We start from the raw sequence: 14,822 nt of genomic DNA on the forward strand, positions 1-14,822 counted from the left end.
AATAGTATTGAATCACCAGTGGGTAAACATATTTGTGAAGCTGTACACATAGTATGGTACAAAAAAAATCCAATCAAATTGAGTTTTAGGTCCATACCTTAAAATCAGCACACTGAATGCAAGTGATTCAAACTGATACTCTACCACTTTTTGATAAAAATCTACATCTAACATCCCTAATTATTGGTATTACAATAATTTTCAGTCAATAAAATATCTGGTTTTCTGATCGAAAAGTAATGCCTCAGTTGCAGCTGGTGTACCTTTAAAGTTAATTTACAAATGTTGAAATGGACAACATGTATATCTGTAGAAAAATCTTACTTGGACAATTTTTTTTTTTTTAAATGTTAATAACAATCTTGTTTCTCTTGAAATGTTTACTACCAAACCAGAGTGGCTATAGAGTTTCACCAGCACAATGTTACTACATGTACCAAACTAGAGTGACTATAGAGTTTCAATTAGGCAGCACAATGTTACTACCAAACCAGAGTGACTACAGAATTTCAATTTGGCGACATATTTTTTTACATCTCATACAATGTTTTTTGTTACAAATTATAAAAAGTACAGGGACTGATTTCCCATGATGCACTGAAATTTGGTTCTGTCCTATCTCTTACTAAGTGGTGACCAGTGTGCCCTCTAAGCCAATTAAATGCACCATCACTGATGGACACAATTTCTCGTGACACACCAAAATTTGGTGTTCCCCTATCTCTTCCTCTATGGTGGTGACTCACATTTTGACTAACAAAAAATAAAATCTGTCTATTACTAGAGAGCACAGTCATTTAAAAAAAAACTTCAAAATGAACGACTGTGTATTACCGTGTAACTGAAAAAAAACTAAAAATGAAACAAAATCTTGAATTGTCAGGAAATTTAACTGAAAGACAAAAATTTCATAACATGATTTACAAAAACAGACTTAACCTGTCAAAAATAAAATAAAAATTGTACTCCAAAAAATTGGCATTATTTGAAATATTCACCAAAAACTTTTCAAACTGGGGAAAAAATACAACAAAGTTTGACAGTTCTTTTGTAATATGAAAGACGAAATAGTGAGATGAAAATAATCTTGTTTAAACAAATTCTGTCTATGATTAAAATCATAAGTTATAAAAATGTAATAAAACGCACTTAAACTATTTCAGTCTGTTATGTTATATACACCAAGGATATTGAATATTACTAGTATTATCGTAACTTTGTCTAAAAACAGGCAGTGTTTTCACGAAATAAGCCAGTCACCCAAACTGATTGAAATCTGATGTGGTGACTATGCCTGGATGTCTTTATTTATCTCAATTTCCTTCCTTTATTGTTGCTTGTTTTTGATTTTGTTATTCTGGGGTGTGACGATGCTCACTTCCGGAACAACAGAATTGAAAACAAACAATAAACAAAGAAAACAGAGGTAAATAAAGAAATGGCGCTGTATTCACCACATCAGATTTTAATCAGATTGACATTTACCCTGAAACGGAATGTTGCCGGACTTGACAAAAAGCTTACTAACATTACCACATTTTATCGTCTGCCTAAACAACTAAAATCTTACAAACATTGCTACATTTTATCGTCTGCATAAACAACTAAAATCTTAATAATAATATTGCTAAATTTTTTGTCAGGCTGGACAAAAATCTTACTAAAATTGAAATATTTGAACATCTGGTGAGACAAATTCTTGACCAACACCGGTACTGATACATTTTCTTTACATTATCTACCTCGAGATGAACTACAATCTTTTTAAGAATTAAAATAAAATATAACAATTATATGGATCAAAGTGGTCACAGGAATGAGGGTTGGGAATTTTTAATTTATAAAACAATTTTATCATGGCTTCCTATATGAAAAGTCAATGTGAAACAACATATGCCAAGTCCTTGTTTGTAACTAGATAAATTGCCAAAGACTGATAAATGTGTAAAATGTTTGTTATTGTAAGTATAATGACAAACTTGATTTACAAATTGTTTAGCTTTTTGCAATGTATTGAGTTACAAGACACAGACTTAGTCAATGTTGTTTCACATTGATTTTCCAAGAAGTCACGATAAAATTGTTTTATAAATTAAAAATCCAAAATAAATACCCAATCCTTATCCATATGGCCACTTAAATAAAATGTAACAATTTTAAGGATTAAAATGTAACAACTGTAGCCAAGACAACAAAATGTAACAATGTCAGCAGACGACATTCCGTTTCAAGTTAGTTCGATTCTATAGTATTTCTTGTAAAGATATACAAATCCACTCATTCCTCAAAATTTACAGAGGAATGTCTCCCATCAAAACAAACCAAAATACTTCCCATCAAAACAAACCGCAATATTTTGACAATGAAATGAAATCTCCAAATGCCCACCCCTAGAGTTACCATGGTTACAAATCTTTAACAAAACATAATAAAATGTATCTGTACGAGTAAACCACTTTCAAATTTTGAGAAAAGAAATAAAATCAGCCAAACTTTCAAATAACAGGAAAAGTGCACAGACTAAGGGGAAAGGCAAGACCATAAACTTAAAAAAAAATTAAACGATAGGAAAATAACAAAAAATCAATTTACTTTTCTTTACAAAATTTGAAATTTCTAGCGTGCACCTGTTGTAAGACAACATATTAAATTCTTATTTACAGAGTTCCAAAACGAGGGAATATTAAAATTTCACAACTTTATCTAAACTATAGAAAATATTTCATTTTGTTATTTTTTTCTCTCTCAGTACATTGTGAGGCTCATACTCCTGTTAATTTTCCTGCCTATGAGACGGGAACTTCTATCGGATACTCGTGGAAAAGTTGCTTTTTCATTTTGCTTCTGAGCTTCTTGAAGTTCTCTGTAATATGAATGTAAGTAAAGAAAATTATATCTTGAGATAAAGTTATGAAAAATGAGCAAATACAAGGTTATTAGTGAGGTTTTCTTTTGATAGTATTACTAGAAGATTCTGTACATATGAGAAATGTTGCATGTATTGCAAATTAGCATATTTCAGTATATATTAGCACACTAACATAAATTAGCATATATCTGCATACATTAGCACACTAACATAAATTAGCATATATCTGCGTATATTAGTACTGATATAAAGAAGCTTTATCTGCATACATTGGCATATACATAAATTAGCATATATCTGCATACATTAGCACATCAATATAAATTAGCATATATTTGCATATATTAGTACTGATATAACTGATAACACTGCTCAGTGCTGTAACCGTGGTAACTTGCCATACTGATATAAGTTAGCATATACCTGTATATATTAGCAGACATAAATTGGAACATATCTCCATGTATGCATAAATTAGCATATATCTGCATAATACATAAATTAACATATATATGCATACATACATAAATTACCCTACCTCTGCATACATACACAAATTAGCATATATCTACATACACAAACAAAGTGGCATGCATCTGCACACCTCAGTATACTAGTTTCTACAAAAGAATATATTTAGTTATTGAGATAAACAGTACATACCTTGTAAGTATTGCATTCTGAAATTTGGCAGCATTCAGTTCTTTCCTGAGTTGAATGACAGATCTCTTTGCATGTGGACAGAGTAACGGATGTTGTGCTAACGTCAATGATGATGGCCTAGCACGGGGATCAGGATGTACCATACTACATAACAATCGGTTCATATCCTCAGAACACTGCTGTAACCGTGGTAACTTGCCAGCTCGTATCCTATGCCACGTCTCGCCATTCATTGGTAACGGTGTTTTGCTTCCAGATGCTATAATGGTAAGTGCTAGAGAGAAGATGTCCGCCTTTGCAAGATTGGAATAGTCCTGCACAGAAAGGAATCAAATTACAGTTACAAATCAATTTGGGTGAAGAAAATCAGTCAAAATTAACAGTAGTCTCTCGTGTCCACAGACTACCAATTCTTGTCATGGGACTACCATAATTTGCAGCTGGTAGCCCACTCAGGCTACCACTGATTATGTGATGATTTAAAGGATGGACGATTCACAGATATAAAAGTATTACAATTTTGAATAACACACATATTTCCAATAGAGGAAATCTGTTTTCAGTTCAGGAATAGAGGACTAGTGGTCACCATCCTTGGGCTATCAATTTCCGAAATAGATAGCCCACTAGGACTACAAAGAAAAAAAGTTAATTTCGAGCCCTGAAAGTGGAAGTGATTTAAAATGATTTGAAGAAAATGAAAGACTTCTATTCAATTAATGATGATTGCATATATCAAGTCCTCTTACAGTATTTTTTGCTAAGGTTGGAGAACCCAGTAACAGAAAGGGGTAAAAATGGCAGTGTTTCCTCATAGAGTCTACAGTCTATGGTAATTTTGTTTGGGAACCCAGGTAAAATAATATGGGGACCTCAGTAGATTTTACCTACTTACCCCCTTAGCAAAAACTTTGTCTTATTGGAAAAAGGGCAAAAATTTAAATATTGTAATAATACAAATGAAAGTTTACAATTTCATGAAAATCTAATTATTTTTATTGTCAGAAACAGATATATCAGAATAATGCCATTTTCAAAATTTCATTTTTAGTGACCCTACCAAACTAGAAATTAATGAAAGGATCATTCTGATAGGCTTTGACTATGTTCAACAACCAATCACCAACAGTCTGACATTTTCACTGACCAATCTGTACATGTGTTTGAAAACTGTGCTAGTAGTCTTACCTCCTGAAGGATTTCATTGGACAAGAACCGGACATCTCCCTCTTCTACCCTGGGGTTGGCTATTGATGTCACATGACCTAAGTCACCTGTGTAACATGAAACATGTATTAATGTTGAGTTGTCAGTCACTATGTTTTCAATTAATTTCACTTTCACATACACTCATACATACACACATACATACATACATACATACATACACACACACATACATATGCACACAAATGCATACATACATACATACATACATACATACATACATACATACAAACAACATACATACATACATACAACATACATACATACATACATACATACATACATACAACATACATACATACATACACACACACACATTCATAGATTTTATAGATTTATCTTGGGACCTAGCAAGAGAAAAGTCCAGTACGGTACATGCATTACTACCAAGCTAGAGTGACTTTAGCATTTCAATTACGCGACAATGGTTTTTTTTACGTCTCACACAAGGGTCTCTGTTACAAATAACAAGATGACATGGGTTACCAGTGTAAGTAAACTCAATAAATATAATCAATTCTTACCAATTTTATAGATTGTCACATTTCTATCGGAACTTGAATAATCGTCTTCATCATCACAACTGTCACTTTGACAACCGTCGCTACCTGGTGACCTGTTTATTGCTTCTTTCCTATGTACAAAAATATTTCCTATGGAGAAAAATGAAATCGATTTTAATTCTTCATATTTTTAAATTGAATATAATACATATACACTATATGAAAAGTCACATTTGACCATGTCTTTCCACCAGGGTTAAATCTTGAGCAGAGGATGTGTAAATGTGGTGAGTATGAGACAAAGTTCCTCCTTTGACTTAATTTACCCCTGGTAATCTCTCACTTGGGGTTTGTAGACAGTCAAAAGTGGTACTGCGTCTCGTACTACCCCTGGACATAGATGGTGGTTAGGTGGATCACAGGTAGTTAAGGGTTGGGTAAAGGTGGGTAAATTTGACTTTTCGTGTAGTGATAGGTATCTTAGAGCAGCTGTGTACTGCTTTTTTGTTTACTTAGTTCACTTTGTTGTTTCTTAGTAACCCAACCTTTCTACCAGGACATATTCCCATTAACAAGCACACATTGTCTTCCCAGTGGGAGAACTTTCTCGTTTACAAGTCCATTTGATTGGCTAACTCACCTGGTTTGATATCCATATGGACCAATCCCTGTGAGTGTATATACCGTAGTCCTTGTATAATCTGTGCTAATATTTGTTTGAGTTCTGCTTCTGATAACACTTTACCACTCCGCCTCTGGTCTGAGATCACATCAGCAAGACTACCAGCTGTTAGAAAACATACACATTTGTAACATTATCACACCAAAAACATCTAATAGCCATACACCAAATGTTTTATTTTCTTAATAAACTTGAATTGATAGTGTTGATATTCATTTACATATTTCTGAAATATTGATGCCACCAGAAAAAAAAACACAGAAAACATGTGTAGAACAAATCTGTGAATTAAAGGCCTGAGTTTCAATCCAAGGTTCTCACATTAGTGTTATCTTATCAGCGAATCCTTAAGGCGAAGCCATACATAGAAATATTTTAGATTTGGTCCAATTTTTGCATAGCTTTGCCAGACAACTGTTTTTGACACACACATTTTAATAATCTGAATTGGTTAAATATGTCATATTCCAGATATCTGTACATTCTACATTTAAAATAGTAAGATCATTATTTCTTGCTGCATATTGTCTAAGTGAAATAAACCATTTCAATGTACTGCAACTAAATGCAATATTTGTCTGTATGGTGAAACGTTAGTTCATTTCATTTTATATACTAAATGTAGCAAGAAACTGTATTCGTTCAATCTTGCTATCTTAAAGTATAGCTGTGCAGTTCTGTATTGTGTGGTTGTATCAAACATTCAGTGAACACTAACATGAAATGTGCTGTTAAATGGTGACCAGACTTACCATTACAGCCAGTGAACACTAACATGAAATGTGCTGTTAAATGGTGACCAGACTTACCATTACAATATTCATTCTGAATCAACATATGATCATCTTCAGCCCAAGCTGAGTAATACCTGACTACATGTACATGTGTTCCTAACACTGCATGGGCATACACTTCATTCATAGCCATTTTTCTGTAAAAGATACAAATAAATACTTGTAAATTGACACAAAATAAACTCAAAATGTGAAGGTTGGGGGGGGGGGGGGGTTTGCAATCCATTGCAGCCTCTATAAGTACATAGGATTAAAGTATTATCATTGCAACCTCTATCCTACCAGGTCCCCAATTATATAGCTACAATTGCTAACCATTCAACCATCATGACTCCACAACCAGCAATGTACAGATAACAAGTCAGCCATCATGACTACACAACCAGCAATGTGCAGATAACAAGTCAGCCATCATGACTACACAACCAGCAATGTGCAGATTACAAACAATGTACAGTACATATTACAAGTCAGCCACTCTAAATTTAACCATTCAACCATCATGACTCCACAACCAGCAATGTACAGATTACAAGCCAGTCACTCTAACCATTCAACCATCATGACTCCACAACCAGCAATGCACAGATTACAAGCCAGTCACTCTAACCACTCAACCATCATGACTCATCAAAGAATGTAGAGAATAAAGGAAGTACTTACTCATCAACTGATCCAGCTATTGGCTTCTTGGATTTCTTGATAGCGTAGTAACAGCCATCTAGTCGATTAATACATTTGTAGACAGAACCAAACTCTCCAGATCCGATCTTACATATTTCAACAAACTCTTCGTTATACCTGGATATGTTGTTTTCTCTAAGTGCTACTTTCTGTGGATCAAATAAAATAAAGGGAAGCTCAGTATCAAGCTGGTAATCAGAGTTCAAAAGACGAAAAACATCAGAGCTAAATATTCATTCATTCCAAAAGTATTTTCTGATTGAAGTGTCTGGAATGACTATTAATGTTGTTGTTTCATTTTTCAGTGTGTCTGCCTTTAAATTTGTTACTATCTGTTGATATTTTGGACTTTATTTACTATATTCCTTTTTAATGTGTTTAAATTATTTTCCTGCCTACTTTTATTCTCTACTGACGTACAAAGATCTACCTATCTTGTCACAATGTATGGATGTATTCGTATAGCATTGCTATGTTTAAGTAAATCTGATGTGATTGCAAATACAAAAATTTACAGAAAGTTTCCACTCATTTACCAAAGTTTCCCGCCAGTGTTTTTAACTTTAAGGGTGTTAAAAAGAGGTGAATGCTTTCCAGCCATTTAGGAGAGTTCTCTATTAATGTTTATTATAAAGGCGTTAAAAGTGGTAACATCTACCAGTTTTCCAGCATTTACCAGCGTTCCCTATTAATGTTTTGTTAAGGGTGTTAAAAGTGGCAAAAGCTACCACACTCAATTTCACAAAAGTGCTGTTTAAATGTTGTGTTCAAATGTCATTCTGTTATTGATTCAAGAAAAAAGAACTGAAATTTTTTGTTTTTTGTGTGAAATTTGTTAAAACTGCAATAATATATAAAGTAGTCTACCACATACAAAGATAAACCTGGTAAAAAACAGAATTTTTTCCATGTCCCTGACAAGTAATCACATACAGGCTAAAAACTAGTAAAAACAGTTAAAAACACAAAACCAACGAAAAAATCTAAAAACTCAATTTCTTTGTCCCTACCAGCATACTGTCCTACAAACGCCAAAACAAATCACTTTAGAGACAAAAACTATGGAAATGTGGTCTAGTGAACAATATTGAGACAAAAGTAACAATGGGATGCTGTACTGGTTAAATCCTGGTTGCAGCTGGGTCTAGTAAAGTTAATGACTGTATTGTGTTAGAGGGGGCATGCCATCACAGTGTGTTGGAATTCAACAAAGACTCTTAAAAATCATCACAACAGGATTGGAAACCCTTGGGGGAATACATGGTAAATCCTCAAATTGAGGTTGCACGTGTCACAAACAAAACATAATGAGTTTGTGAAGAATATGCCAACATATTTAACACAATAATGACATCAATCCAACGCTAGATAGACGCATTGTTGTTTTGTCTTACAGGAAGCGTCAGTAACTAAAAAATGACCATTGAAGTTATCAATTTAAATACACTGATACACATGTCAAAAAACTAAACATTTAGCCATTGATCGGAAGGACAACAGAATAGCCTGATCAGATGTGGGACCACTGTTTTCGTCAATTTTCTACCAAACTCTCTTTAGTGATCAAATGTTTACAAAGTGAACCACAAAACTGAGCTAGCCTTGCTCATATCTCTGAGCTTTGTAAAATTCTTTATTGAATATAATATTTTTTTTAGTGTTTTTAAGTCATTTCTCATTCTTTTATATGTTCTGAGCGATTGTAAAAGTGAGGTGAATGCATTATAGTTTTTGGGAAATGACTAATACTGAGACAATTTAAGAAAAAAAAGTTGAGCACCTTTCCCTTTACAAAACTAAAACTGAATGACAAACTTTGACAATAACAAGACTAGAAATAATTTCATCATCATCATCATTATGATACAGGTTGACTTCTGTTACACATCATTTTAATTTTCAAAACTTCTAACTTCTAAAACAAAAAATTATTTTAGTTGTTAACGTATGGTTCAACAATGGAGAAGTTAAAGAAGACTGACTGATTTATGTAGTATACTGGATATCCATGGTAGTTTTATTATTAAAGTTGAAATTTTCCCCGATTCTTTCCCTTCGTAATCCTTATTTTAAGTTTAAAAAACTTGTTGCAGTCATTTATATAAGTAAAGACTGTGTTTCAAAAATTGAATTTTTTTTTTGTAATTCAGTTTTTTGTTTTTTTCATTTCATATGAATTCATCTGAAATTACTACTATGTGTCCAAGTATGTGGACAAATACATCCATGGTTCAAGTTAGGAGTTTTTTTAAAATCGAAATGTGTCACCAAAACAAATCGCGTATTCTACATTCTGATTGGCTGAAATCTAAATAGCGCATAACATATTCATGTTTTTGTTGTAATTCGGTTACATGTTTGTGGTTTTTCTTTTGTGCTTACTTTGTGTGAATTTACTGTTATATGTCCGAAATAAGTCTTTTAAAATTGAATCTTGTCTCCAAAACAAATCTAGTATTCTGCATTCTGATTGGCTGAAATCTAAACAAGGCATATACTCATCTCCTGTGTATAGGCATTTATTGATAGTTAACAAATAGGTGATAATTAAGTCTGTCTGAATTGTTCCATGTGAAAGATATGAATAAAAACAAAAGGTGATTTCATGTCCATTCACTGAGGGCACACTTCAGGGATTTCTCATTGTGTAATCTCACAACAATGTGAGATTTACTTTATTGTTTTGTGTTTGAAAACCCAGCTCATGTTTGAGACACTGAACTGGTCTTGTTATTTTCCAATGTCTTTGTTTTATTCACTATAACTGTGACTGAAAAATGAACAGTTTTTTTATCCTTCTTCCAAAAAGTAAATTAGTGTATTCTGGGTTGGTTTCAAAATATCTTTTGAGACAAATCATCGCTGAGATGCTGTGGTAGGGTCAGTAGATGTTGGCCTAGGCAGCACAGCCAGTTGGTAGGGCATCTGCCAAACGTTCAAAAGGCTACATGATTGTTGAGTCATCAAATGGGAAAGTTACTCCACGAAATAAAAGCATGTTCACAAACTAGATATTCTGGAGAGTCACTCCATCATTTGACATCTATATTACTTACATGCGATTTCAGAGAAACACCAGTTTGAACTTCTATATCATTTGGGGATTTCGAGACCATAATAATTACCAAGAAAATAATGTTTATTAACCTTCCACCAAAAAAAATGATTTGCTTCACTTAAGTTCTATCTCATCAAACATTGGAGAGAGATTATTTTATTTTCTTCAATCTCACAAGCCAGAGTTATTATTTCTAAAAATTACCTGTGGGAGACTTGATTAGAACAATGCCGTAAAACAGGCAGTGGTTTGCAGCAATGGCTTTCTTACGATAAAATACATATAAAAGATTTACCAAAGAATTTTACAAGAAAAACCAAACAAACCAAGGTTTTACCAAATTACAGGAAACCCTACTGTTACAAAAAAAAACACCAACTTTTTTTCTAATTCAATAAACTACTGACCCTCAACTTTTTAGGTACTCGAAAGTTTTTCCTTTTCTTTTGTGAGATCACATGTAAATGTCAAAGTTAACATTTACAAAAAAATCTTCTGTCTGGTCACAAGAAAAGACACATTTTCTGAAAAGTGACCCTCTCTTTAGACGTAATTCACACATTATTTCTCAAAGACACTATAACAAGAGACAATATTATACATAAATTTGAATAAAAACAATACTAATTATCACCTACTTAGCATCAGCATAATCCTGACCTGGGAAAATGCATTTATTCAACAACCAAACTTAATTGCAACCAACCCCCATGCAACCATTATTAAAGGTCCTGTCGCAAATGTCAACTGTCATTTTCACAAAAATCAACCTTGCAAAATCTTAACATTGGATCAAGTTACAAACTTTCTGCCTATTTGGCCATAGACACTCCATCAACAGGACCTGTTGGTGGAAGAACTGAAAACATTGGAGACCTTGAACATGGAGTACACCCCAAACATAGACCCTGGGAAATGCTGTGTACACTGCAAACAAAGAGCTTAAGTGACAACAAATGCTTTCCACTTGAGTACAAAAATTGTATCAGAGCATGGTACTATGGTAGAGGGAATAACTACTACTCTGTCTACATGTATTGCCATAATGGGAATAAGTGTTTTGCTTGACAGACAAACCCAGCCTCAGGAAATAACTATGTCTTACGGTGTGGTGGTGTAATGAATGAATGAATGAATGAAGATGAGAACATGAAAGTACCATGGGCCATAACCAGTGTGCCCTCTAATGATAGCCAAATGTTGTTGTTAGTCAAAATGAGAATAACTGCAATTTCCTGCAAGTCACCATATAGTCAGAGATAGGGGAACACCAAATTTTGGTGCATCACTAGAAATTGTGTATCAATGGTGGTCAATTAGAGTTCTGGTTCATCCTAAATGTCTACACCACTTCCCAGTTGTTTGAAAACATTCCAAATTCTATTTATGTTTGTGATTACACTGTGGAATGTTTGTTTTTTATTAAAGCTTTCTTTGTTTACACCTTTATCTATTTTTCTTACCTTTGAAGGATTGCCAAGGAAGAAACCATCAAACTCTTCGTCTTCACTGTCACTGTCTAAAACAGTCCTGAAAACATACAAAACAAAACGAGTTTAAAATAAGCAACAAGAATATGAGAACACATCTAAGGTAAATGTTGATAAGAGTTGATATTCCACAAAAGACTAGTCACTATGTGTACTATGATATCTCTCCACAAGAGAGAGAGAGAGAGCGAGATCATACATCATACATGTGTAGTTAATTAATAGACTACAGACTAACAGAACACTAGAAATGGAATATGTATGAATTGAAGCCGAGAACTATCGAAACTTGGTCATTTTTGCTAATGACGTATTTGTGCTGGAAAACAAATAAGTGGTGACTAAAATACCTTCTTGTACATGAACACAATATACCAGTCTAGTAATTCACAAAAATTAGTCTTTGAGAACTAGCAGACGACTGTAAAATCACAAAATTTTCCAGAAGCTAAAATATCTACATTGACAATATTTCCTATTTCCTTTTTTTTTTTGGGGGGGGGGGGGGACTGACATGCATGTAGAGTAAAATGTACTAATAATTTAGAATGGCCAGTGACAATTTTTCCTATATACCATCAGAGCCAGAGACAGGAAACATACATGATTTCAATCAAATAATATCCCATGTATATATCCATGATCAATTTCTGATGAAATAGTAATATATTATTAGAATCCAAATTTTTCAAAGACATTCGAAGACAAGTTTTACCCTCAGAAAGACTACATTAACACAAATTTAAAGAACAGAAAGATGAAATATAGTCTGCGTATACTGTAATGTGATATTATTAGGTAACACTGACAGTGATCCATGAAGCTGGTAAGTGTGGAAGAATTTATGTTAATGTATCTTACAATTTATATGCAAAATGTTGAATTTCATCATCATAAAACATGATATAAAGTTTACCCAAGCATAGATCTATTAATTCATGGTGGTATATCTTTAATTTGTCTAGCAAACTTGTTATTTACTAGTAATATGTTAATGGTGCAATATTTTCTATGATGTTGTGATGTACCCAACAATAAATAAAAACTCAAGTGATTTCATTTCTAAATTCTTGAAACATACTTCTTGGACATTTATGGAAACGATTTCTTATTTAGACCACAGGCACTCGAATCATGATTTGGGGGAAAAATGTACAGTGAATGTTATTATTCACTATACATTTAAAAAAAATCATACATTGATTCGAGTGTCTGTGATTTAGACCATGAAGGCAACAGGAATTCCATGGTTAGACAAACTTCAAATATAATTTTGGGTAACATTGTGAGTTGTGACCTAAATTCTACCTGTAAGTACAACCTATAAACACTGACCCAGACTTTAGCACTTATCTAACTGTAATCTGTGATCAGTTACCCATTTAAATCTGATCTCCAAATAATTCAACTTGTGTGATTCATACTAAAAGATGGATTGTGGGGCCACGTCTACATGTATATTGTGTGGAAATAACAAATTTGTCATTTCATAAACATTTATGACTCACCTAAGCTTCATTTCCTGCACATACCGTTACATATATCTCACCTTTGAAATCGGAGACAAGTCATGACTCATCAACATGCCCATTTTTGGCAGTTGTTCACAAACTCGACCTGACCTTCACACCCTAGATGTCGACTTTAAATTCGTTATCCTGGATTCATGAAAATAGGTACGCCAAATTGATTAATTAATTAAAATCACAAATTACTATACCTTAAATCAGCTCTGGTTCTCTTTTTGGAAACATTTCCCAGTGCATCGGGTGTAAATGGGTTGACATTTGCAGTGTGTTTCTTTTGGACCCTCGGAGCAGTGAGTGGTCGTCGCTTCTCAGAGTCTCTGTTTGCTCCAGAAAATAATGCACCTATGAGATTCCGTTTGGTTTCTGGTGTACCTTTACTCGTTGTAGCTCGTTTCAATAAAGTGTTCGGAGTATGTGGAGTATCGTAAAGTCTGAGATTTCTCATCCGTTTGTGAGGGATGGGTGTGTCGGGAACTGCTGTCGGACGTTTGAACTCGAAGTCTGAATCTGGCGACGGTGATGATGTTTTTCTTGCAATATCCATCGGTGATGCATTTCTTGAACAATTGTAAGGTCGGTTGGTGATTGGACTTGCTGGAGGACTGGCAAAATCTGGGTCCCATAAATGCGACGTATCATCCCGGTTGTTGTTGAGTAGAACGTGTACAGGGCTGACGAAAGGACCGTCTGGGACATCTTCTTCTCCGGATGAGTCGAACGTGTCTCGGAAATCTAACCTCTGGACCGGCGATCGACCACATCTTGTCGCTAAGCCAAACTTGCATGGGGATGGGGACGCCATCACGTGTCGTCTTCAAGAAAAATTCGATCCCGTTTTCGGCAAGTTTCGGTGTAGAAACGGTAAAAAGTTGGTGTTGTGAATGTTGCGTTCACACCTGATCACGCATTAAAATTAGAAAATTGGCGCGTCGGTTAAACACGTGACACAGTTGACCAATCATAGAATAGTATAGTAATTTTAAACAGTCGCTGCATGTCACATGCTCGATGAATGGGCAGCAATTATGCAAATTACTTCGAAAGGCGTCCTTGGCGCCTGCATAAACAAAAGCAAGACGCTACATTTCACGCTGTTGTTTACTGGTTGTTTACACCTGATTCCGTCGTGAAGTCAGCATGACTGTCAAATAGTAAATACTATTGTTTTGTTTGATTTTGTGACGACAAACTGAGGATGCCCAGTATTCAGTAAGAAACTAGCTACGCATTCAAAAATAGTCTTCAGTATTTTGTGTTTTGGGCACCGACTGCTGCGTAAAGTTATAAACAAACTCCAAATTCACAAACTTGATTGATGATGGC

At 34.1% G+C, this 14,822-nt stretch overlaps 1 protein-coding gene across 1 annotated transcript; it reads right to left on the bottom strand.

Annotated features, from left to right (window-relative positions):
- Nucleotides 1-2,083: 2,083 nt before the first annotated feature.
- Nucleotides 2,084-14,388, bottom strand: LOC144452942 (wee1-like protein kinase 1-A). Its single transcript, XM_078144174.1, has 9 exons — nucleotides 13,691-14,388; nucleotides 11,944-12,010; nucleotides 7,402-7,571; nucleotides 6,754-6,875; nucleotides 5,903-6,049; nucleotides 5,284-5,412; nucleotides 4,721-4,806; nucleotides 3,533-3,846; nucleotides 2,084-2,863 (listed from the first exon to the last, which is right to left on the bottom strand). The coding sequence occupies exons 1-9, from the start codon at nucleotides 14,299-14,301 to the stop codon at nucleotides 2,746-2,748; spliced, it is 1,764 nt and encodes a 587-aa protein (XP_078000300.1). The 5' UTR covers nucleotides 14,302-14,388; the 3' UTR covers nucleotides 2,084-2,745.
- Between the last annotated feature and the right edge of the window lie 434 nt (nucleotides 14,389-14,822).

This window comes from Glandiceps talaboti, chromosome 23, assembly GCF_964340395.1.
Source record: "Glandiceps talaboti chromosome 23, keGlaTala1.1, whole genome shotgun sequence".
In the NCBI taxonomy this organism is placed as follows: domain Eukaryota; kingdom Metazoa; phylum Hemichordata; class Enteropneusta; family Spengelidae; genus Glandiceps; species Glandiceps talaboti.